The 24,154-nt window shown below is 46.3% G+C and overlaps 1 protein-coding gene across 2 annotated transcripts in view; it reads left to right on the forward strand.

Moving 5' to 3' along the window:
* The first annotated feature begins 19 nt into the window (after positions 1–19).
* GMPS (guanine monophosphate synthase) overlaps positions 20–24,154 on the forward strand; it is a 72,192-nt gene continuing 48,057 nt past the window's right edge. Inside the window, exons 1-2 of one of the 2 annotated variants that reach the window (XM_040974841.1) lie at positions 20–193; positions 9,968–10,048. In XM_040974841.1, the coding sequence (XP_040830775.1) occupies positions 155–193; positions 9,968–10,048 (120 nt within the window). In that variant the 5' untranslated portion in view covers positions 20–154. Of the gene's footprint in view, positions 194–9,967; positions 10,049–19,433; positions 19,660–24,154 lie in introns of those variants that run through there. The other variant, XM_040974842.1, reaches the window with a different exon arrangement.

Genomic DNA, 24,154 nt, shown 5'->3' on the forward strand with positions numbered 1-24,154 from the left:
CCGCACGTGACCGCGCCGGGCAGCGGTGGTGAGGCGTGAGGCCGTTTACCCTCCGCTGCCCGAAGGAAGGACGCAGGACAGTGGCCAGTGGTCGTGTGCTGCTGCTGCTGCTGCTGCTGCTGCTTTCGAGAGCCAGGCAGAAACGGACAGCAGGATGATTGAGATTTGCGAAGTTTCCGTATCAGGAGACAAGGTCATTGTGTGTCCCCCAAAGGGTAGAAAATAACCTGGCTGCTTGGAGGAGTGTGTGCCTTCGGTACCCCACACACTCCTATTTATGGGATGGAAGAAACCGCTTCCCAGGTGTTGGGATTCTCTGCGGGTCTTCTTTCCCCGCGGGGTGTTAGCGTTGGTGTTAAGGTTTAGGTGGATGGGCTGAATTCCAGGACTTGCCACATCCCTCTTTTTGTGCTGCTGCGTTTGAGAGGGCTGCTGAGCCACCACTCTGCTGGTGTCATACATACATACATTTTTAAGTAACTCCTTCCTTAGGGTTCGTGGCAAATTGTTGCAATCCCTTAGAGCTGCAGACGTTGAAAAACCAGATGTAGTATTTCAGTGACGCCGTAAGAGATGGGGTTTCCAAGAGCCTTATTGAGTCCCACGTTATGAGGTAGTTATCACACATCACGACCAACGTTCGAGTAGTATTGGTAATGTTTCCCTCCACTTTAAAAGGTACTTTAGAACTTATATTTATGATGGTCATTTCATGCAAAGGCTGGCCTTACATTTTTTTTAAGAAAGGATTTATTTTGGGGTCCAGTGTGGTAGCTTATTGGCTGAAGTCCTTGCCTTGCATACACTGCAATCCCATGGGGGCACCAGTTCATATCCTCTCTCCTTCTCTCTGTAAATCTGACTTTCCAATAAAAATATTGGGAGACAAAGAAAGACAGATATCCATTAGCTGATTCACTCCCCAAGTGGCTGCAGTGGCCAGAGCTGAGCCAATCCAAAACCAGGAACCAGGTGCTCCTTCCAGATCTCGCTTGTGGGTGCAGGGTCCCAAAGCTTTGGGCCATCCTTTCTTGCCTTCCCAGGCCACAAGCAGGGAGCTGGAAGGGAAGTGGAGCAGCTGGTACACAAACCTGTACCTGTGTAGGCAGAGCCAGTTGAGCCATCACTCCAGACCCTGGCTTCACGTTTATGCATTTGCTTAGGCAGCTGATTCCTTCAACCACCTACCTGTTTTCCTTGGTATTTTCCTGGGAGGCTGGCATTTTTCGGAAAGCAACAGACAATAGTGACTGCAAAGCCCTCTAATATTTGTTAAGGAGTAAACTATTATTAAGGAAAAAGCAGAGACAAATTAAGATGTGCCCAAACAAAGCCTTGTTTACCTGAAAGGTGAAGTGAGGAGGTGAGGGACTTCATCTGCTTGTTTGCTACTGGGATAGCCGCAGTGAGAGGGGCGGTGACCGGCCAGGGATGTGTGGGGGGGTGGGCATCCCAAGTGGGGACCGGAAGGCTTGCCCCCATTATAGTGCCTGCTTCTGAGGGTTGTGAGACTTGAAAGAAGGAACTCATACTGTAGTCATTAGGGTTTTTTTCCCCCCAAGGATGAACATGTTCATGAGTTTGTACTTTGTCTATTTGATCTTTTTCTTAAGTCTTCATTTGGATTTAATTATACGTTCATTGAAGTCACAAATGTAACAGTCCTATGTACCCTTCACCATGACCCCTCCAATACTTAACATCTTACATAACTAAAAAATATCAAAACCAGGAAATTGGCATCTGTAAAATATTATGTGCTAGACTATGGGTCTTACTCAGATTTCATTAATCTTTCTTTTGTAAATTAATTTTGTTTGGAAAGGCAGATTTACAGAGAGAAGGAGAGACAGAGCAACCTTCTGTCTGCTTGTTCACTCCCCAAGTGACTGCAATGGCCAGAGCTGAGTTGATCCAAAGCCAGGAGCCAGGAGCTTCTTTCATTTCTCCCACATGAGTGCAGGGTCCCAAGACTTGGGTCATGCTCGACTGCATCCCCAGGCCACAGAGAGCCTGATGAGAAGTGGGTAGCCAGGACAAGAAATGATGCCCGTGTGAGATCCCAGCATATGCGAAGTGAGGATTTATCCACAAGGCTCCCACACCGGGCCAAATTACATCAGTCCTGACGTGCATGACTGCCTGTGTGTGCCCTTTGTGCCATCCTTTTGTTGTGCTGGCTCTCTCTAGAACCACACATGTAGTTGAGCCAGGCCACATTGCTCCTGTTGTTTCCGAGGCAATCAGTAATCAGTAATCATGTCAGGAGTGCTACAGAAACGGAATCAGGATTATGTGAGCATTAGGATCAGCTGCTCTCACCTAGCCGAATGTTACTGACATCCTCTTATGGTGTTAGTATGTCAATATCAACAGATGCCACTGTGGACTAGTATTGCATGATACAGATGTTGCAACAGTGTTTTAAATAGGGACGATTTTCTTCCAGATACTAATATTTCCTTTGCCTGAGAGTGAGTGCCCTTTGTTGATTGAATTATTTTCCTGGCAAACGTTGAATCTCTCAGCTCATGATTGTCTGGATCCAAACAACAGGAAAAGTTACCAGAGCCCAAAATTGGGAAACATTTAAGCTATCAGTTCAATTCGATGTGTGTGCACTCTTGAGCTGATAAGGGAGAAAATTACCATAGGGAACAAACACTAATGATGCATTCAAATGCTTTAACTCTATGACTAGGAACTTGTGGCCTCCAGACCAGGGAAGAATAACCCTGAACTCAGTTGAGATTACTAAAAATCCTCAGTTTTTAAAAAGAGCACTATTGCCTTGTTTTCATCAGGTCGGAACACTTCCGCCCAAAGGTGGGAGAGCAGAACCACCTGGCACGACCCTGAGAGCAAGGATTTTTCTGAGTCCAAGGACAGGGACAGCACCTCTGCCCCAGCAGTCCCTAAAGGCTCGACTTCTGTCCAGTGGGTTTTGAAGACAAAAGATGAAGCCAAAGAGGGTTATTTTTTCTTCCTTTCTTTTTTAAAAATATTGTTTGCATAGTTGAGAGATGCATGCCCATATGTGCCTCTGATAAGGGTGGGAGGATCAGGTAGAGGAAGATGGGTGGGACAAATGTTCTGGTTTTCTGTTGTTTTTCCTCCTGTGTCTGTGAGGAAGGAGGAGGAGGGAGCTGCTCCTTACTGTCCTGCTGCTTCCGCACCCAGGGATGGGGGATGGGCATTTGATGATGCCTCAGAGATCCTGATGCTTGGAACAGTTTTCCAAGAGTGTTACTTGAGTGGTTTTGATAGTTCTGAGAAATTGTTGGTTTCACTGTTTCAGATTCGGAAAAATCTTTCCAGGGTCTGTTGGTTGACAAAGTCCACCTTAGTGCATCCACAGACCCAGGAACATGCTACAAAGGTTGGCCGGGAGAGTTGTCCAACCTGCTCTGCTTGCCGTCCTCTGACAAGGCCGTTGATGGTCCCCTGCTGGCCTAGATGAGCTGGCTGTCGTGTCCCCCCATGTGCACCTGTGCATGCTGTCCACTGAGCAGGCATCAGCAACTGAGGAGATCAAAGGGGGTTATTCATGTAGTTTTCCAAATGTTATGGACTTACCTGGGACCTTTCTCCCCTTCTTTCCTGTTTCTCCATATCAGATTGGGAACATCTCCTATTCCTGTTTCAAGATTCTTCTTGGAAGCATGGAACAGGTTTCGTGGTTCATAACTGGAGAGGAATTTATATCAGGGTGATTCATACCTTGCATCTTACCCTTATCTGATTTAGATGAGACTTTAGATTTATATGTTTAAAGTTGATGCAGCATAAGACTTGGACCCTTAGGGGATGGAATGAATTTATTTCACATATGAGAAGGACACGACTTGGCAGGGGTTGGGGCAGGAAACAATAGCCTGAATGTTTGTGTGGGAATTCCTATGCTGAAACCAGTGCCGTGGTGGCATTGAGAAACCTGCAACAAGCAGACTGAAAGACTGAGCGCGCACACGTAGTGTGCCTCAGAGGAGCGGGGGCTGGGGGTTCCAGGCTCAGAGGCACTGGAGCGAAGACCCCCTGCAGCACCTCACAGAGGTCAGGTACCATCAGCAGCATTTGAGGAAGAACACGGAGCAATAGGTTTCTACACGGTGTTTGTTTCCCACAGAGCTTAACGTGCCATCTGATTAGGACAAGGCTGTTTACAGTTCTCCTTTGCACATCCTGTAACCATCTACCTAAAGCCGTAGGTGCCAGGCTAAGTCTAACTCTGTATCTTGACTCCACGGGTCAAACAACTTCGTAGTTGTAATTTTCCATAGAGACAAACGCTCTCAATGCTGGCATGCGCTATGTCTCACTTTGTCTGAACTGTGGCCTACACACGTGTATCGATTGTCCCCTTTGGAGTTAGCTTCTCAGACACCAGCCCCAAGTGTAGTGGCCAACTCGGGGTCCTCCTAGGGGAGCTGCAGCTGCTGCAGAGGTCTGCAGAAGCCGTAAGAAATGACCCCGTCGGGCCCAGCAGCGTGGCCTAGTGGCTAAAGTCCTAGCCTTGAATGTGCTGGGATCCCATATGGGCGCCGGTTGGTCAGTTCATATCAAAGAGCGGGAAGAGGTTGCATTAAATTTGGATGTGGGTTATGATACAATAATGATTTAGTTAAGATGTAGCTGACAATGTGATGTAATGCCAAATATTGTACACAGTAAACCAATCACACAGATATAAACTCAGAGCTTTCTAGAGAATCCGTAAGTAACTGAATTTTTTTTTTCATGAGCTTTCTGAAGATGCCAAGAACATTTCAAAAAAAAAAAAATTAAGAAAAAATTCTGGGGCCCAGTGCCGTAGCCTACTGGCTAAAGTCCTCGCTTTACTGGTTCTGGGATCCCTTATGGGTGTCAGTTCCCTTCCTGGCTGTTCCACTTGCCATGCAACTCCCTGCCTGTGGCCTGGGAAAGCAGTCAAGGATGGCCTAAAGCCTTGGGACCCTGCACTTATGGGGGAGACCTGAAAGAGGCTCCTGGCTCCTGGCTTAGGATCAGCTTGACTCTGTTGCAGCCGCTTGAGGAGTGAACCAGCCGATAGAAGATCTCTCTGTCTCTCCTTCTCTCTGTAAATCTGACTTTGCAATAAAAGTAAATAAATCTTAAAAAAAGTTTGTTTCCATCAGTGTTTTAAAGTACCCTTGTATACATTAAACTGTAGATTTTCAAGCTAGAATACTACAGTTAACGGAAATTGAGGCGCTCTGCTCCCCAAGTCTGTCTCTGAACTTTCTCTGTAGTCTTTGTTTTTTCTCCTTTGTTTTTTCTCTCCCCACCCCCATGCACTCACTCCTTGCTCATCCTTTCTCTCTGCCCCAAGGCTTTCGGCCATCCCTTCTGCTGGAGTAAGGCTCACTTGCTGTCTAGCATCTCGGGTTTGTGAAGAAAAAAGCCAACATTGGTGAATTGGCCTGGTCTTGCTCGGGCTCCCTCGTTGCAGGGTTTTGAGCGGCTGGGAGCTGATTCTGTCTTGCCTGCCGCAGAACCCAGATCTCCTAGAGCCATCATCTGTTTTTTGAATGCCCTCAACATATCCAACACCACAATTGCTCCCTGCTTGTGGCCTGGGAAAGCAGAAGAGGATGGCCCAAAACCTTGGGACCTGCATCCACATGGAAGACCTGGAGGAAGCTCCTGGCTCCTGGCTTCAGATTGGCTCAGCTCCAGCTGCTGCAGCCACTTGGGGAGTGATGGAAGATGTTTCTGTTTGTATCTCCTCCTCTCTGTTTATCTGACTTTCCAATAAAAATAAATTTTAAAAAAAAGTGAGATACACATTAAGAAAGTTAATCTTAGCATAATATGGTTACATAGCATCATTCTGACTTTTGTCCTTTGTAGGTAACTTTTTTCCCCTTCCATTTGTAAATGTGTAGATTTTTCTTTTCTTGGGGGTTCAGAATTTTCATCAGGATATGTGACACAATGCACATATATGTGTTTCCCTCACCTGATACTTACTACACATTTTCCAACAATGTTCCACGTGTTTATTGGCCTTAAAGGAACTTCCTTTTGTAGTTTCTTTGGTTTTTCTTTTATTTTCTTTTCGTTAGCTAATCATGGAAATCCTATTAAACTTGGGTTTACTGGGGAATATCCCTAAGTCAGCCCAAGGCTAGGATATCTGGCTTAGCAAAAACCCAGAAACCCAGATGGCTAAAGGATGGACAGTAGGAGATATCGCAACGTATGCACAGGCATTTTGCCGAAGAATAAATCCACTGCCAAGTTTATGCTGTCAGCCTCAAGTGTTTTCCTTGACGCTTATAAAAATCAACACCACCATCTAGTGGCTCGTTCCTTTGCTTATATCTGCTTGCGGATTTCTTCACTGGTTTTCCAGGAAGTTTACTGTCTTCTGAATGTCATCTCTGCATTTTCCTAAGAATTTGAAATAGTTTTTGTTGGAGATAGACTCTGATTCATTGAGATATAATTTAAAATCAGTAAAATGTATTCTACTTAGTATATGGATATGTGAAATCTGATAGTTGCAGCGTTGTCTAGCTACCACCACAGTGAAGATATAGTTTTATGATTCCGGATACTTCCCTTGAGGCCCATTTGAAGGCAGTATATCCACTCACCTCCCAGATCGCTGTGTTTTATCTCCCTGTGACTTTATCACAAACGATGATCATCTTTTTTAAAACTTATTTTATTTTTATTTTAAAATCAGATATATAGAGAGGAGGAGAAACAGAGAGAAAGATCTTTCATCTGATGATTCACTCCCCAAGCGGCTGCAATGGCAAGAGCTGAGCCAAGCCGAAGCCAGGAGCCAATAGCCTCTTCCAGGTCTCCAATGCAGGTGCAGGGTCCCAAAGCTTTGGGCCGTCCTTGACTGCTTTCCCAGGAACAAAAAGGAGATAGATTGAAAGTGGGGTTGCTGGGTTCAGAACCAGCACCCATATGGCACCCCAGTGCGTTTAAGGCGAGCGAGGACTTTAGCCAGTAGGCTACTGTGCTGGGTCCGTGATAATCCTCTTTAACTTTAGAGACTGTGTTCCAAGACCTTCTGTGGATGCCTGATACTGTGGATAGTACCAAAACCTATATATCGCACATTATTTTCTAAATATATAAACCTTTGATGAAATTTTATCATAAATCCGGAATAGTAAGAAGTAACAGCAGGTGAAACTACTACTGGTAACCCTGCTGTTCTATATTAGAGAGCTGGTTTAAGTATTGGGTACTCCGCATCTATCTGCTTGCTAATGTGTCTGACAGTTGGAAATGGCCTAAGCACTTGGGGCCCTGCACCCTGACTAGGCTGGAGATCCTGGCTCCTGGGCTGGCTTAGCCTGGACTTGCCTGTTAGAGGCATTTGGGGAGTGAACCACCTTTCTCCCTATCTTGCTGATGCTCTTTCAAGGAAATAAATCTTTAAAAAAGGAGTTAATAACATTAATAATAGAATAGAGCAATTATAACTGTATGTTATTATGTGAAATTGGCCTCTCTTGAAAGATCAAGACAAATAATAGTATTTCAGACTTCAGTTGATTAATGGTAATAGGACAATGGGATGCAAAATTGAGAATAAGGACATACTGCAAGTGGAGTAAGGACATACTTTTGTGTTGTGGCTTCTTTCAGTCAACATAATGCATTGAGATTCATCCATGTAATGTATTGGTCACTTGCCTTTTTGTTTTCTGAGTAATATTCTTTCCTGTGGTTACATTATCTATTAGCTACTTAACACCTGAAGGATATTTTTATTGTTTGTAGCTTAAGGAAGTTATGAATAAAATCAGTATAAGCATTTGCATAAAGCTTTTAATATAAACAGTTTTTAATCTCTCGTGAACAAATGCTTAGAAGTAGAAAAAAAGTGAATATAGTATTTTTCATCCCCACCAGCAACGTTTTCCTCTTCCTATGCTGTCGTGCTTGATTTTTCATTATTGCTGTATTTTACTTTTTAGTTTTTGTCCTAGGGTTTCACAAAACAGGGAAATGGTGTCCAAGTATTTTAGTACCTTATATTTCTCTATTGCCTAATGGTAATCAATCTAATTGTCTCTATCAGAGTTTCATATTATTTGTTCTATGTACCTTGTAGATTAGCATATTTCTTCTTTGTTGTAAAAATTTTCCTATCTCTTGTTATGGTCCAGCGTGCATAGTTGTTTTTTTTTTTTAAGATTTTTAAATTTGTTTTTTTTGAAAGTCAGATAGGCAGAAGAGGACATAGAAGCAGCTCTTCTGCTGATTCGCTGCCCAGGTGGCCGCAAAGGTTGATGCTGAACTGATCCGAAGCCAGGAGCCAGGTGTTTCTTCCGGGTCTCCCACGTGGGTACAGGGTCCCACAGCTTTGGGTCATCCTCAACTGCTTTCCCAGGCCACAGGCAGGGAGCTGGATGGGAAGCTGGACAACTGGGACGCAAACTGGCACCCATATAGGATCCCAGCGCATGCAAAGCGAGGACTTTAGCCACTAGGCTACCATACTGGGACAATGTGTATAGTTTTAAAAGTGAGGAGAGTTCATACTACCTTACCAAAGCATTTGACCACCACATATTGGGTACTGTTAATGTTTCGGTAATAGATCATATTCTGAAAATTATTAACATTCTATAGAGCATGTTATAATTTACAAATTGTATCCATGATACTAGATGTCTGCAGAGGACATCTAGTACCATAGCAGAGAATCGAGGACAGAATAAATTGGACAACGCTCCCAGCCAAGTACCTGGGCAAGTGGAAACTCTAAGGTGAACAATGTCAGCTGGTGGACCTTGCAAGAATTTCCTCATCCTTGGTTCAATGAAATCAACAGCATTTCAGAGCTATCAAAAATCACTTGAGCAGAACCCTCAGGGCATGCTCCACATTTTGGACCATACGATGACTTTGGGTAGCTGTCCCCTTATCCCCGGGTACTGATGCTGTTAGGATGCTGGGTCCAGCTTCTCCCCTTCTTGCCCCCTTCTCCCAGATGCAAGAAGAAAAAGAAAATTGGGAACAAATAATCTCATCCACGTTCCCCCAGAGCTTGATCCTTCGCATTCTAATCAGTGGTCCATATGGGCATGCATCCTTCTCAACTATGTAAACATCATCAAAAAAAATGTTTTTAAAGCTCATCGGTATGTTATATAATTCAATATAAGATTACTGACAACCAAAATCTTCTGATATATATGTTGTAAGTAGTTACGGGTTAGAGAGAACTATCAGAAAGGTAATGGACATACAGACCAAAGCAGGTGTGAGTTGGCCAAGAGGTGGAGAAAAGTTGAAGAAAGGGATAATAAACATGTAAGAGGGAGACTGGGGAGTGGAGAAAGGAAGGGCATTTAATAACTAAGTAAACTTTGTTCCACCCTGAATTTCTCTTGCATATCTGCACCATGTACTTTCTTATTGTTAATTTATTTTAAAAATGTCTTTTAAAAGATTTATTTGTTCAAAAACAGAGTGACACAGAGAGAGAGATTTTCAATTCTTTGGTTCACTAGATAAATGCCCACAAGAGTTATGGCAGCAGTCAGAGCAGGCCAGACCAAAGCCAGCAGCCTAGAATTCAATTCGTCTCCCATCTGTGTAGCATGAACCCATGAACTTGAGCTGTCACCTGCCACCTTCCAGGATACACATTGGTGGGAAGCTTAATTGGAAGTGGAGGCAGGACTCAAATGGCCGGGAGCAGCCAGAGCTAAACCAGTCCCAAGCTAGGAGCCAGGAACTTCTTCCAGGTCTCCCAGAGGGGTGCAGGAGCCCAAGAACTTGAACAATCTTCCCTGCTTTCCCAGACCTTACAGGGAGCTGGATTGGAAATGCAGCCAGGAATGTAAACAGTGCCCATATATGATACTGACACTACAGGAAGAGGATTAGACTGAGAAGCCACCATGCTCACCCTGAGAAACATTTTTAAAGTTTACTGTGATTTCTGAGACTTGCATCATATTTCTTCTTGTTCCTCGTTTTCTTCTAGGACCATCTCCTGGAATCTCATCATTCTTGTGATTCATGCAATGAACATGATGCAGAGAAGCAAACCTGTGTAACTTCCAAGGTGAGATAGGCAGAGGCTGTGCAGTTTCTCCCTGGCATCCCCACCCATAGACCTGAGCTGGAAAATAGAAAATGTATTTGTCCTGGAGAAGCTGTGTTATACCATGTTGAGTGGAAGTGGCCAAAGTGGCCTGCTTTAATCCCTGGTCTGGGTGTATGATTGAAGTGAGAAAACCTTTAGATGATTCCAACTCCCAGGCGTGGAGCCAGTTCACCTGAGGCTTTATAGAGTTGGACTTTGAGCTGTGTCATCCCACACAGTAGGTCAGAAAACAGCAGTTCCTGTTGAAGCCTGTCCAAATGGCTGCTAAATAAGTAGCCCTGTTGTTTTAAGTAGATTATATAGAGTAATTACATACCAGTTATTCTGTGGAATATGCTTCCATTTGAATTATCTGATGTGTATTTACTCATGATTAGAATCAGGTTACCCATTTTAGGCAGAATACCACTGAGGTTGCCGTGTGCTCAGCTAACTGCATCCATCAGGAGATGCTTAATGTCTGTTTATTCCGCAACTGGTTGTTTTAACTTTGATCAAGTGAGGAAGGTGTTATGTTCAGGTGTCTCTGCTATGAGACACTTTTTGTCCCTTGCATAATGAATGGTTGTTTTGTAGAAAGATACTTTGAGATAATGTTCCTCCCCCAGCTTTCACTCATGAATTTTATACCACTCATTGATGTTTCTTGCTTGACTTTTTGTGGTGGGAGCAAAATGATGATTCTCTGATTCAGTTATTCCATCTACGTTTAATAATTAACATTCCATTATAATGAAGAGCTTTCTTGTCTCTCTTAATCATTCATTTACTTATAGCAGTGTAGACTGGTGAATTGTTTCTCTGATTATAATGTAGACTATCACTTTTGTTAGAAGATTTATTTATTTGTTGAAATGTCAGTTACAGAGAGAAAGGAGACAGATTTCCATCTACTTGTTTACTCCCCAAGAGGTCTCAACGGCTCAGGCTGGGAAATCCAGACAACGTTCCTGGCTCCTGGCCATTGCAGGCATGAAATATCTCTTTTTTTCTGCCTCTTCTTCTCTCCCTGTAACTCTGATTTTCAAATAAATAAATAAATCCTTAAGAAATAAACAAAAAATAGTAACTCCTGACTGACTGGAGACAAAAGAGGCGAGCCCTTCCATAGTATCAGGTGATGGGTCTTTTTTTACACAATAAATTTATTTTAATTTTTAGTGATATTTACATAGTTGGGAAGGATATATGCCCATTTGGACCACTGATTAGGGTGGGAAGGATCAAAGATTAGGGGAAAGTGGTTCAGACAATTACTTCCAATTTTTTTTTCTTCATGTACCTGGGAGAAGGGGGAAGAGAAAGAGAGAGAGCTGCTCCCAGCATCCTAACCACATCAGTGCCCAAAGACAGGGCATGGCCACCCGATGTCATTCTGGGATCCCTGATGTGGAGCATATTCTGAGGATAAGTGGTTTCAATCGTTCTGATATGTTGTTGATTTTGTTGCTCCTAAATTGAGGTAATCCTTCCAACGTCCCCTGGCTGAATTGGTCTACCCTAGAGTCTGCACTTGCCTGATGCTTGCTGTCAATGCATGACTGGGGTAGTTGTCCAATTTGTTCTGCCCTGTACTCTCTGCCATTGTACTAAATATCCTCTGCAGGCCTCAGTGAACTGTCATGCCCCCATGTACATCTGGGCATGGCATCCACTGCCCAGGCTTCAACAACCGAGGAGTCCCAGTTCTGACACTTGTACTCTATGGTCAGACCACAACTCCTGTGATTTTCTGTGGTTGGAGTTTAAGTCCAGAGGTCCAGTTGGGAGAATTCCCAAGTACACCTCACCTGAGATGACCCAACCTTGACTCATGTGTATGACAGCCAGTGCAAGGTCCATCCCAGGCCATCACTCACATCTCAGCTGATTGTCCTAAGAGGTTCCAGGTTATACCGATAAACTGCTGTGCTTTGAATGTGTCTCTCCAGAGCTGATACGTTGGAATTTAACCTCATTGTGAGGTATTAAGAGGGAAAACATTGGTGTAGCTATGGTCGTTAGAGGTGGCCTTTGGGAGATTATTGGGATTAGTTGATGGCATCAGGTAAACTCCCATGGCTAAACACTGATGGCTTTAGAAGAGGGACAGAGGCCAAACGAGACACATAGGAACACCCCTTGTCTTTTGCCATGTGGTGCCCTGTGCTGCCCTAGACTGTGCCAGTAAAAGTATGTCACCAGTTGCAAGGCCCTAAACTTTCATACCTGTGAGCCAAATCAGCCTGTTTTTTTTTATAGAAGATTACCCAGCCTAATATATAAATTTAACCATATAAATAGTTACTTTAAATGTTAATAGTCTAAATCCTCCCCTTGAAAGAAATGAATATATTCCACCATAAAAGAGCAAGATCCAAGTATATATGACTACAACAAACATTTTAAACATGAAGTCAAGGTGTCTACACTATGGCATAGTCATTTAAACTTCCACCTGCAGCACTGGCATCCGACTGCTGATCTAACTGCCTGCTAATGCAACTGGGAAAGCAACGGGAGATGGTTTTCCTGGGCTCCTGCGGCTCACCTGGGAGATCTACAAGAAGTTCCTGGCTTGAGTCTGCCCAGTGCCAGTCCCAGTGTTTTGGCCATTTGGGGAATGTGTGTCTCTTATAACTGTGCTTTTCAAATAAATCGCCTGGGAAAGCAGTTGAGCACAGCACAAAGCCTTGGGACTCTGCACCCACATGAGAGACCGGGAAGAAGTTTCTGGTTCCTGGCTTTGGGTTGGCGTGGCTCTAGCCATTGTGGCCACTTGAGGAGTGGACCAGCAGATGGTTCTTCTCTCTGTCTCTCCTCCTCTCTGTAAATCTGACTTATAACTAACTAACTAACTAACTAACTAAACAAATAAATAAATAAGTAAATCTTTAAAAAAGGTCACCAACAGGTTGAAAGTATGAAAAAGATATACTGTTTCAACACTAGTGAAGAAAGTAGACATGGCTATTTTAATCTTGAACAGATTAGATATCAGAGAAAATAATAGTAGTACCAAGGATAAAGAACATCATCTCATAATGATAAAGCGATCAATTCATTCCATATTTGTGTAATTTAATTATAAAGTGAGTGATCAAGAAAGTTGTAATCCCTGTATTTTTATTTTGAAAATTTAAAAAATTGTTAATGACAAATAATTGTACATATTTGTAGAGTCCAGTGCAATAGTTCTTTCTGTTTGAAAGATTTGACTTTGCTTATTTGAAAGAGCAAGAGTGAGCGAGCGAGAGAGACAGAGAGAGAAAGAGAAGCTGCTTCATTTCCCACATAGTACCAGTAGCCCAGGGCTGGGCCAGGCCAGGATGAGCAGCCTGACTCTGGGCCAAGTCTCCCAAGTGGGTACAGAGCCCCAAATACTAGCAGCAATCTCTTGCCACTTTTACAGATATGCTAGTAGGGAGCTGGATCAGATGTGGAACAGCTAAGGTATAAATTGGCACTATATGAAATGCTAGCATTGTAGGCAATAGTTTAGCCTACTATGTCACAGTAAGGCCCCCTGATATTTCAGAACATGTATTCAACACATAATGACCATATTAGGGTGACTAACAAATTCCATCACTTAAGACATTTACTTCCTATGTGGGACAGTTTTAAGCATTTTTGACCCTAGTAACAGAGCTTCAAAGTGCATGAAACAAAATTGATATGATTATAAGACAAATCACAATTCTATTTGGAGATATTAATACTTCCTCTCTTGATAATTGGTTGAACAGGTCAATAGAAAATAAGAATGGGGGCTCAGCTCAATGGCTAAATCCTCACCTTGCAAGCCCTGGGATCCCGTATGGGTGCCAGTTAATGTCCTGGCTGCTTCACTGCCTGTCCAGCTCCCTGCTTGTGGTCTGAGAAAGCAGTAGAGAATAGCCCAAAACCAATGGGACTCTGCATCCATGTGGGAGACCAAGAAGAAGCTTCCAGTTCCTGGTTCCTGACTTCGGATCAGCTCAGCTATTGCTGTTGTGGCCATTTGGGGACTGAATTAGCAGATGGAAGATCTTTCCCTCTCTGTCCTTCCTCCTGTCTATAAGTATGCCTTTCCAATAAAAATAAACAAACAGGGAGCTGGATGGGAAATGAAACAGCCAGGAGAGAAACAGGTGCCCTTGTGGGAAACCAGTACTTGAAACTGGAGGATCAGCAGTTGAGCGATCGTACCAGTATCACTTGGTGGTCAATTTATAGGGGTAAATACTTACATTAGAAGAAAGATCGCAAATTGGTGGTCTCAGATTCCAAGTTCAAACCCTATAGTAAGGATTTGTGTTGTGGTGCAGTTGCACTAGCTGACACTGTAAGGCCAGCACTCCATAACTGAGCCCCGGGCTGATGGCTGCTCGCTTCTGATCTGGCTCCCTGCTGATGGCCTGGAAAGGCAAAGGAGGATGGTCAAAGTAGTTTTGGCTCCTGACATCCACATCTGAGACCTGGATGAAGCCCCTAGCTCCTGGATTAGACCTGCTCAAGAACTGGCTGTTGTGGCTATTTGGGGTGTGAAAAATATTCTGCTTCTCCCTCTCAGTACTTTTTCAAATAACTAAAATAAAATTTTACAAAAACTATGATAAAAAGAGCTAATTAGACATAAGGAAGAAAGGAAATATGATCAGTGTGAAAATTAATAAGAAAGCAGAAAAACAAATGAAGCAAGAACTAGTTCTATAAGAACTTGAATAAAATTGGTAAACCTCTAGCTGATGAGGAAGCACAGGAGGAAACACGCATTACCCATATTAGGAATGGTTCTAGACATAGAAGGATGATGAAGACTATTATAAACAAATTTAGTGTCCATGAATTTGACAACATTTCTTAAAAGACAAATTGTCAAAGTACATGCAAGGAATGTAGATAACATGAGAATCCCTGTATCTGCTTTTAAAAATGTAATTTACAATCAAACATTTTCCTGGAAAAAAAACCTCCAAGTCCAGTGGGTCTCATTGTTGCATTTCATCAAACAGTGGAAGAAGAAATACAGCCAATTTTATTTCAGTTCTTTCAGAAATAGTAACTTCCTTCAAACTCCTTACTTTTGAAATCAACATTATTTCTCCTATCCCCAACATCATGGTGCTAGTGAAACTGGGCACAATAGTTTGTTGAAGAGTTTGGACTTGTTGAGTTTAGGTTCCAGCATGACTAGGTCATTTAGCCCCAGACAGATGGATGTGCAGCTCAGAAGAGCACTGTCTACACATAAAACCTACTAAGGATATATATATATTTTTAATATTGTTAAAAAGATTGATTTGAAAGGCAGAAAGAGGGAGAAAGCTAAGTCTTCCATCTGCTGGTCACTCTCCAAATGCCCAGAGCTGCTAGCTGGAGGCAAGGCTGAATCCAGGAATTCAACCCAGGTTTTCCTTGTGGGTGGCAGGAATCCAGTTACTTGAGATGTTACTGCTGCCTGCCATGGCGAGCAGGTACTCAAAGCCAGGCGCACAGTAAGAAACACGAGCAACGTAATCACTAGGCCAAATGCCCACTTTGCATATTCTTAACTATATAATCATGTTACCTCTTGAATATATTTAAACGAGGCATTGTCCTGAATAGCTTGGAATTGGCCAATGCTTAGTGTCTGTACAATACCTCATAGTCCATTTCATTCTGAGTGAATATGCAAGTTGAGATGCTTCTATTGGTTCCCACACTCGTCTCTGGGTACCTCAGACATTCCCAAGGGAACCCAGTATCCATGGCTTTGGAAAGTTCAATCATCCATTTCTCAGTTCAGAGAAAAGTGAGATAGTCAGAGGCCCACTGGAACTTTGGACCTCTTGTTCCTGCAAATATTTGACTTTCTTAAAATTTATTATTATTTTTTTTAAAGCAGACTTAAAAAAAAAAAAACAGGAGGAAAGAGAGAGACTCTTGCATCTGTTCTGTTCTATTCTCCCCAAATGGCTGGATTGCCAGAGCTGGTGTGAAACTCCTTCCAGGCCACTCACGTGGATGTTGGGACCCAAGGACTTGGGCCATTCTCTACTGCTTTTCCTGGCTGTAGGCAGGGAGCTGGGAGGGAAGTGGAGCAGCTGGGAAACAAACTGGCATCCATGTGGGATGCTGGCATTTGCAGGCAAAGGATTAACCTGATATACCCCCTTTAAATATTTTTAGATTTTCTTTTAATATTGTTAACATAGCTATTTGCATAGTTGAGAAGGAAATTGTTTTCATAGCGAGAGGGATGCATTCCCTCTGCTTAGGGTGGGGAGGTTCAAGTACAGAGGAAGGCAGGTTGGGGGACATATATTTCAGGTTTATTTTTCTCCTGTTTCTGTAGGGGAACAGGAGTTCCACTCCTTGCAATGAAACTACATCAGCGCCCAGGGATGGGACACCATCCTTTGATGACGCCCTGATGTGGAGAGCATTGTTCTGAGGGTGCTACTTGAGTGTTTTTGATAGTTTGAGATGTTGTTGATTTCCTTGCTCCAGGTTGAGAAAATATTCCCAACGTCCATTGGCTGGCCAAGTCCACCCTAGTGCATTCACAAACCCAGGGACATGTTTCAAAGCTTGGCCAGGAGAATTGTCCAACCTGTTCTGTTTGCCATCCTCTGATGAGGCAGTTGATATCTCCTGCTGGCCCTGGTCTAGTTGAGCTGGTTGTCGTGTCCCCTGAGTGCATCTGGTCATGCTGTCCACCATACAGGCAACTGAGGAAGCCAACTCCTGATTCAGCACTCTAAGATCAGACTACACATCTTATGATTTTCCCTGTGGGCAGACCCTGAGTCCAGCAGTCTGGTTAGGGAGTAAACCCCTTCTGGAGAGAGCTCAGATTTGACTCTTATGTATGATAGTCAGTGCAGGCTCAGGTGTGGTTTGTCACCTGCACCAGCCAACACACATACCTGTAGATGCAACTGCCAGGTCAGTTCCAACCCAGCCCCATATCTTATGTGACTTTATGGGTACTGTGTCCCAGCCTTGCCAGCCTACCACAGACCCACTCCTCAAGCTGCACCCTAGGTGAGCGACAGCTAATGACCCTCAGTAGGCCCACCTCCACCCCTTGTTTATGCACTAGCCTGGCCTAGTCCATATCCCGTTTGACTCTAGTGCACACCAATGGGTGCTGTGGCTTAGCTCAGCCCTACTCACCCCTAGACCTGGTGTAAGGAGTTATTCGAATATCCCACGCCATTTCCTCTTCCTCACTGCTCACGAAATTCTCGCCAGTCTAGCCATCCACCAATCAGATGTAACCCGGCATTTCACCTGAGAATCCCGCCCCAAATCTTCCACCCTCTTCCCCAACCCCGCCCACTCACCAATCATACTTAAGCATTCATCTGCAGGCACCAATCCCCTGGGACCTGACCTCAATCCCTCCCAATCCTGCTCCCACACCTTGCAGGCCTACCTGAACATAAGAGGCCCCAGGTGCCTCCATCTCCCCTTTTTTTCTCTCTTTCCCACTGATCTCTACCACCTTCACCCTGGAATAAACCTCCTAAGATACCTCTTTGTGTCTGGTGTTTTCTGCTCATGATAAAGAACCAGATTGCGGGAATTAGCTGCATGTAATAATTTCATAATAATATCATAATAACGTATGAACTAGAACTCTAACCTGTTTTAAATAACTAACACCTGGTCCTCACAAAATACCAACAGGTGTTGCGCCTTGTCCAGCTTGGCCTACCTCCAGCCCTGTTTTTTTTTTGCTCACTAATGATAGGAACAGCGAGCAGCAGAGTGCAGTTTCTCTGAAAGGCATGTCCCCAGCCATGGACCTTGTGCCTGCCAGGGTACAGGTGTGGTACAGCCTGACGGGACTTGCACCTGCTACCAGCACTTATCAGCTGATGCTCGTGCCTAGCATGGCTCCTGTGCTCAGAGAGGGTATGGCAGCCTAACCCAGCCTGGCCTGCCCCTTGTCTCGGCCCTCATGCTCACCATTGGAAGCAGCAGCTTGGCAAGGGATTCCCCAAAGTTCCCCTACTCTCTTGACCCCAGCCCAGGGTCTTGCACGTGCTAGCAGGTGCAGAGGTCCAGTCTGAGATGGCCAGAGGATGCAGCCTGGCTCAGCCTGGCCTGCTCCCAGTCCCAGCCCTTGTTGGCAGGTACAGCAGCCTGGGCCCAGCCCGGCCCGCCTCCAGCCCTCGTGTGAACTGGTGAGTTTTGCGACCCTATTAATGTTTACCAAAAATGTTCATTCTTTCCCAGAGTGGGTAGCTCTTGCCATCTGAGCCTTAATTTCGAACGTTATTACTTTGATGGGATTGGTTTATAATAAGGTGAGCTTCTGGAAGTCAGGGTTAGCTCATTCCAGCTCGTGAAAACCCATACTGGAGCATAAGTTCGGCAAATGCGGGCTGCATTGTAACGACCAAATATTTGTTGAAAGGCGTAAGCTAGTCCAGGGGCTATTTACTGCACAGTCCTTCTCTCGTTAGAACCAGAGTGACTCCAGCCTCTTTCCCACACAAAACAAAATCCCAATATTTGCCTTGTTTTTTTTAAAAGATTTATTTATATTTATTGGAAAGGCGGATATACAGAGAGGAGGAGAGAGAGGAAGATCTTCCCTCTGATGAGTGCAAGGGCTGGAGCTGAGCCAATCAGAAGCTGGGAGCCTCTTCCGGGTCCCAAGGCTTTGGGCCGTCCTTGACTGCTTTCCCGGGCCACAGGCAGGGAGCCGGAAGGGAAGCGGGGCCACTGGCATTAGAACCGGCGACCATATGGGATCCCGGCGCGTTCTAGGCTAAGATTTTAACCACTACGCTGTCGCGTCGGGCCCCCGATGTTTGCCTTGTAGATAGACTTTGCAGTCAGTCTTCTAGCCCAGTTTCTTTGTGGAAAGAAGCACGCTTTGCGCACTTAGGTGCTGTAGAAGTCTGGAGGGACGTAAGCGATCAGATCTCACACTGATGTCCCTTACCACGGACCTGCTGAAAGCGCTCCTGCTAGAGTACGTCTGGCACCTGGAGATAAAGCCGCGTTAGCGGCCGAGTGTCCCTCCCTGTATGCCTCCCACCTCCACCACCCCCGGCCTGGTCTGTGCCAGGCGCAGAAGCAGCAGGCACGACGTCAGCGGCGTCCCTCCTCCAGGGAGCGCTGCGGCGCTGGGGCGGGACGGCTTAGCCTAGGCGGGTGCCCAGGGTTCCCACTCTCCAGCCCGGCCACGTAGGGCCGGGGGCGGAGTCAGGCCGCGGGCCCCTCCCCGGGGCGGAGTCAGGCCGCGGGCCCCTCCCGGGGGCGGGATCAGGCCGCGGGCCCCGCCTCTCGCCGGCGGGTGGGTTGGCCGCGGCGCGGAGGTTGAGTGCGGCTCTGGCTCCGCCCAGCGGCTGGCCGGGGCGGAAGCGGGAGGCGGGGGCATCGTGCGCACTGCTGGTCTCTCTTCCCGCGGCGCCGGGGCCCGCGCTCTGCCGCTGCTGTCTCGGCCCGGCTGCTCGGCCCGTGGCGGGCTCTCCTTGGCGGCCAGCCGCTCCTCTGCCCGCGGCGCCGGCTCCGGGCACCCTCCCGCCCCGTCCCGTCCTCCCGCTGCCAGCACCGCCGCCGCGGCCCTAGCCCCGATGGCTCTGTGCAACGGAGACTCCAAGGTCAGTGTAGCGGGGGTCCCTGCGTCCCGCGGCTCCCGGCGGCGGCCACGCTCCGGGGGCTCAGGGGGCCCCGCGCGCCTTCCCGCCCGTCCTCCCCCGGGCGGCCCCGGGTCCCGGGCAGCGGTGCGTCCCAGAGTTCCCCGGCCGGGGCCTGTGGCGTGTTTTCCGCTCAGCAGCGACGGCGCTTTGTTGATTTTTGTCTGTGCGTCGAGGTCCGCGCGTCGGGGAGGGTTCGGCTGGCCGCCGGGGGGCGCGGGGCGGGCGGGCGCGGGTGGGCGCGAGGAGGCGGGCTTGCGCGGACCCCGCTCGGCACCTCCGGGAGGCGGGGGCCTGCGGCGGAGACCCCGGGCCCGCGGAAGCAGGGCTGGCCCGCCGCTGGCCGTGCGGCGCTCGGGCCGAGCCGGCCCGTCGTCTGCCCGCCTGCCCCGGACGAGGCCCGCGGGGCGCCCTCCCACGCGCGCTGGCGGCCCGCGGCTGTCCTCGGCGAGGCGCGTGGCCGCCTGTCCCGCTCCGGTCGCGGCCTGTGGCCCCGGGCCGTCGTCGGGCTCCCCTCCGCCGGTCCCGCCGGGCATGGCCGTGCGCCCTGGGCCCGCCCCGTCCCGCGTGCAGCATCCGCTCCCTCGCCTCCGGGGTCGGGAGTCCCGGGGTGCTGGGGCAGCGGCCGCGGGGAGAGAGGACTGGGCCGGGCTGCTTGTGGCCTCCAGCTCGCTTTAGCCTGCAGACTGCTCGTCTTCCGTCCCGCTTTGAACTGAGACCCCACTCCCTTCACTGCCATCTGAAGTTTCACTGGCACCGAGTTCTTTCAGACTTTCCACAGAATCATTCCATTTTGTCGGCGGGTGTCTGTGGTTTCCAATTGTCATTTACCTGAGCAGCGTATGTTTTTCTGTACACTGTTTGTGGCCCAGGTTTAGGAAAACAATTTTCATTCGGGTGTGTGCTTTTCCAGACGTGGTGAAGGAGTGAGCGTTGCATGCTGATGTTACTGTGATGGCTTATTTAGGCAGTTTTAATACTATCGTGCAAAAGTGGTGCCCATCTTCGTGGGTTCTAAATGAGAATGCTTGTTTAAGACATGGTAATCATTTAAAAAGCATTTGTGGAACAAACGAGTCATGATTATAAAGAAGCTGACTGGGGGCTAGCGCCATCATCCCTCCTGGGTGCCGGTTCTGGTCCCAGCTGCTGCACTTCCAGCCTCACAGGGTGCTCAAGTCTGTGGGCCCTGCGCCCACGTGGGAGACCCGGAAGCAGCTCCTGACAGCCCTTGGGCCCAGCTCTGGCTGTTGCAGCAGCTGGGGGAGTGAGCCAGAGACTAGAAATATGTCTATAAAAATCTGCCTTTCAAGTGAAAATTAAAAACAGTATCTTAAAGAAAAAAGAACTGGGTCGGCTTAGTTTGAGGCACCTGTGGTGCTCAGGCCAGCTGCAGGTCTTTGTGAAAAAGCTGAATGAAAGTTAAGCAGCTGCTGTAGCCTCAGTGTGTTTCCCTGCTGTAGCCTGTGTGTGTTTCCTCTGTATTGGCTGAATTGCAGATTTTTTTTTTCCTATGTTTAATTTCTACCCTTGCAATTCGTTGGAAAATTTTCATCACCGTGCTTGTAGGTTAATACCAACTCTGATATAGGAAGGACTCAGGTATAATTTACAGGCTTTGAAAAATAGTGCGTTTGAGAAAAGTGCATTTCACAAAGTCAAGTGAGAAGTTCAAGATCAGTGTCCAACTTATTTTTTATCTGTCTCAAGAGTATACAAGATACAACTCTCTCCTCTCACAGCCCCGTTATCTTTTTTCCTCTTCTTCACTTGGAACTTTATTTCATTACTTTTAAAATTTTTATTTGAAAGACAAATAAATAGAGACTCCCTCTCCCTAACTCCCCCAGAAATCAGCCCTAGCCAGGGCTGGAAATTGGGCTGGCTGAATGAAGCTAGCTCTGGGTACTCGGTAGCGGTGCACAGCTCCTGTGGCCATGTCCTGCTGCTTCCCAGAGCCCCATGAGGAAGCTGGGGCTAGAGACACCTGCCCTGGACTTGGAGCTTAAAGAGCACAGTCATCAGGATATATATTTTAAATTTTGTTTGATTTGTTTTGAAAGTGTTAGCAGAGAAAGGGGCAGTGAGATCTAACATGGTCTGGGTCACTGCCCAAATGGCCACAACAGCTAGGGCCGGGCGGGGCCGGGCTGGGTCAAAGCCAGGGGCCCAGACGTCCATCAGGGTCTCCACACGGCTTCTTGTCTAGTTCCTCATTCTAAGGCACCTGAGGAGGCAGGGGAAGATAACCCAGGCATCTGGACCCCTGCTGTCCACGTGGGAGATGGGGAGGAAGAAGTGCCTTGTGTCTGTCATACTGCCTTTCAAAAACATTTTTGTTAAAACTTTGTTTTTAAGAGATGCCTCACTTAAGTGTCAGACTTTGAGTCGGAGTAAGGTTTGATAACCTGTCTCATCACCTTTACTGGGATGTTATGATATTTTGGATTAATTTATAAATATTCACACTGACTGCATATGATAAAGTCTTCAGTAGTACCTGATGTTAATGTTACACTTGCAGTTTAAAATATTCTAAAAATTTGTTTTGTTTATTTGAAAGACAGAGTTACAGAGAGAGAAGGAGAGCTAGAGAAACCTTCCATCTTGTGGTTCACTCCCCAAAGGGCCCCAACAGCCAGAGATGGGATGCTTTGAAGCCAGGAGCCAGGAATTCGATCCATGTCTTTTGTCGATGATGGAGGCCAAGCACCTGAGCCATCTTCTGCTTTCCCAGGCCATTAGCAGGGAGCTGCATCCGAAGTGGAGCAGCTGGCACTGTAGCCAGTACCCATATGGTATATTGGCGCTGCAGGTGGAGGCCTAGCTACCTGTACCACAGTGTTGGTCCAAGATGTTTTGAATTTTTGTTTGAGCTGTAGAGGATGGAGGGAAGCGGAGGGAGAGCCTGTGTGCTGCCTGTCACCCGTCTTCCTTTCCAGTGCCTGCAGTGGCCAGTGTTGGAGCCAGGGCTTGGCACCTCCAGCTGAGCTCCCATGTGGGTGGCAGGAATCAGTCGCCTGAGCCATCATAGCGTCCTTCCAGAGCCTGATTGGCAAGCACCTGCCTCCGGAAGAAACAGCCAAGAATTGACCCTGGGCAGTGCAGTGTGGACATAAGCCTGTTCCCCTAATGTTAATTTTTAATTTGGAATTTGGAAATTTGAAAGTTTGAGATGAATGCAGGTATGATATGGAATTTTTTAAAAAATCAGGAATACATTGAGAATTAAACATCTCTCTGTATTACCGTGTGTGAAAATCTAATATATTTGTTTCAGCAATCAAAAGGATTGTGTGTGTGTGTGTGTGTGTGTGTGTGTGTCTAGAATGGAAGAGCTGCAACAGGAAAAGCAAATGGTGTTATGTGTTCTCAGACCTGAAAGATTTTGAAGTTCTTCTGGGGACCACAGATGACACTGGCTTTAGGAAAATATTATTCAAGAATTTAAAAATATATGTATATTGACTTGTCCAAGTGGTTTCGAGAATTTTTTTTTTTGTTTTGAGCATCAACAAAGCACAGTCTCTTCAGAGGACAGAGAATGAAGATGTGTAAACTTAGTTCACAGATCAACTTCTCAATCCTGTGTGTGTGTGTGTGTGTGTGTGTGTGTGTATTTATTTCATTGATTTATTTGAGAAGCAGAGTTAGGAGGAGAAACAGAAATTGATCTTTTATCTGCTGGTTCATGCCCCAGATAGTCACATGACCAAGGCTGGGCCAGACTGAAGCTGAGCGCTTCCTGCTGGACTCCCACGTGGGTGCAGGGAAGCGGGCCTTTGAGCCCTCTGCTGCTGCTATTCTGGGCTCTGGAGGAGGGAGGTGGATCTGAAGTGGAGCAGCTGGGACTCTTCACTGGCGTCCATATGGGTGTCCATGCTGCAGATGGCTCAACCTATTATACCACTAATGCAAGCCCTCTCCCACTCCCCCCTTTTTTTAAGATCCACTATTTGGAAGGCAGACTTACATAGAGTAGGAGAGACAGAGAGATCTTCCATCTGCTGGTTCCCTCATTGGCTGAAATAGCTGGTGCTGAGCTGGTCTGAAACCAGGATCTAGGAGCTCCCATGTGCTTCTTTCTGGTCTCCCACATGCATGCAGGGTCCCGTGGACTTGGACCATCCTTCCAGATCATAATCAGGAAGCTGGATCAGAAGTTGAGCAGCCAGGACATGAACCAGTACCCATATGGGATACTGATGCTGCAAGGTAGGGGACTAGCCTGTTGAGCCACTGTGCTGCCAAACACCCTCCTCCCATATCTGGTTTTTTTTGATAAATAATTTAAGAAGTTATAATCCAAAAGATGTTGTTTTAAGTAATTCTTTGCTATCTAGAAAGACAAAACTTAAGCTTTGTTTTCATTTGTTTTCCAAAACTATATAGATGCTTAAAATGAATGAAGACTTCAGGGTTAATATATTTTAAAAGAGTTGTTACTTTATTTGAAGGG

The sequence above is a fragment of the Ochotona curzoniae genome, unplaced genomic scaffold, assembly GCF_017591425.1.
Source record: "Ochotona curzoniae isolate NIBS_2020 unplaced genomic scaffold, NIBS_Ocur_1.0 contig_2599, whole genome shotgun sequence".
NCBI lineage: Eukaryota > Metazoa > Chordata > Mammalia > Lagomorpha > Ochotonidae > Ochotona > Ochotona curzoniae.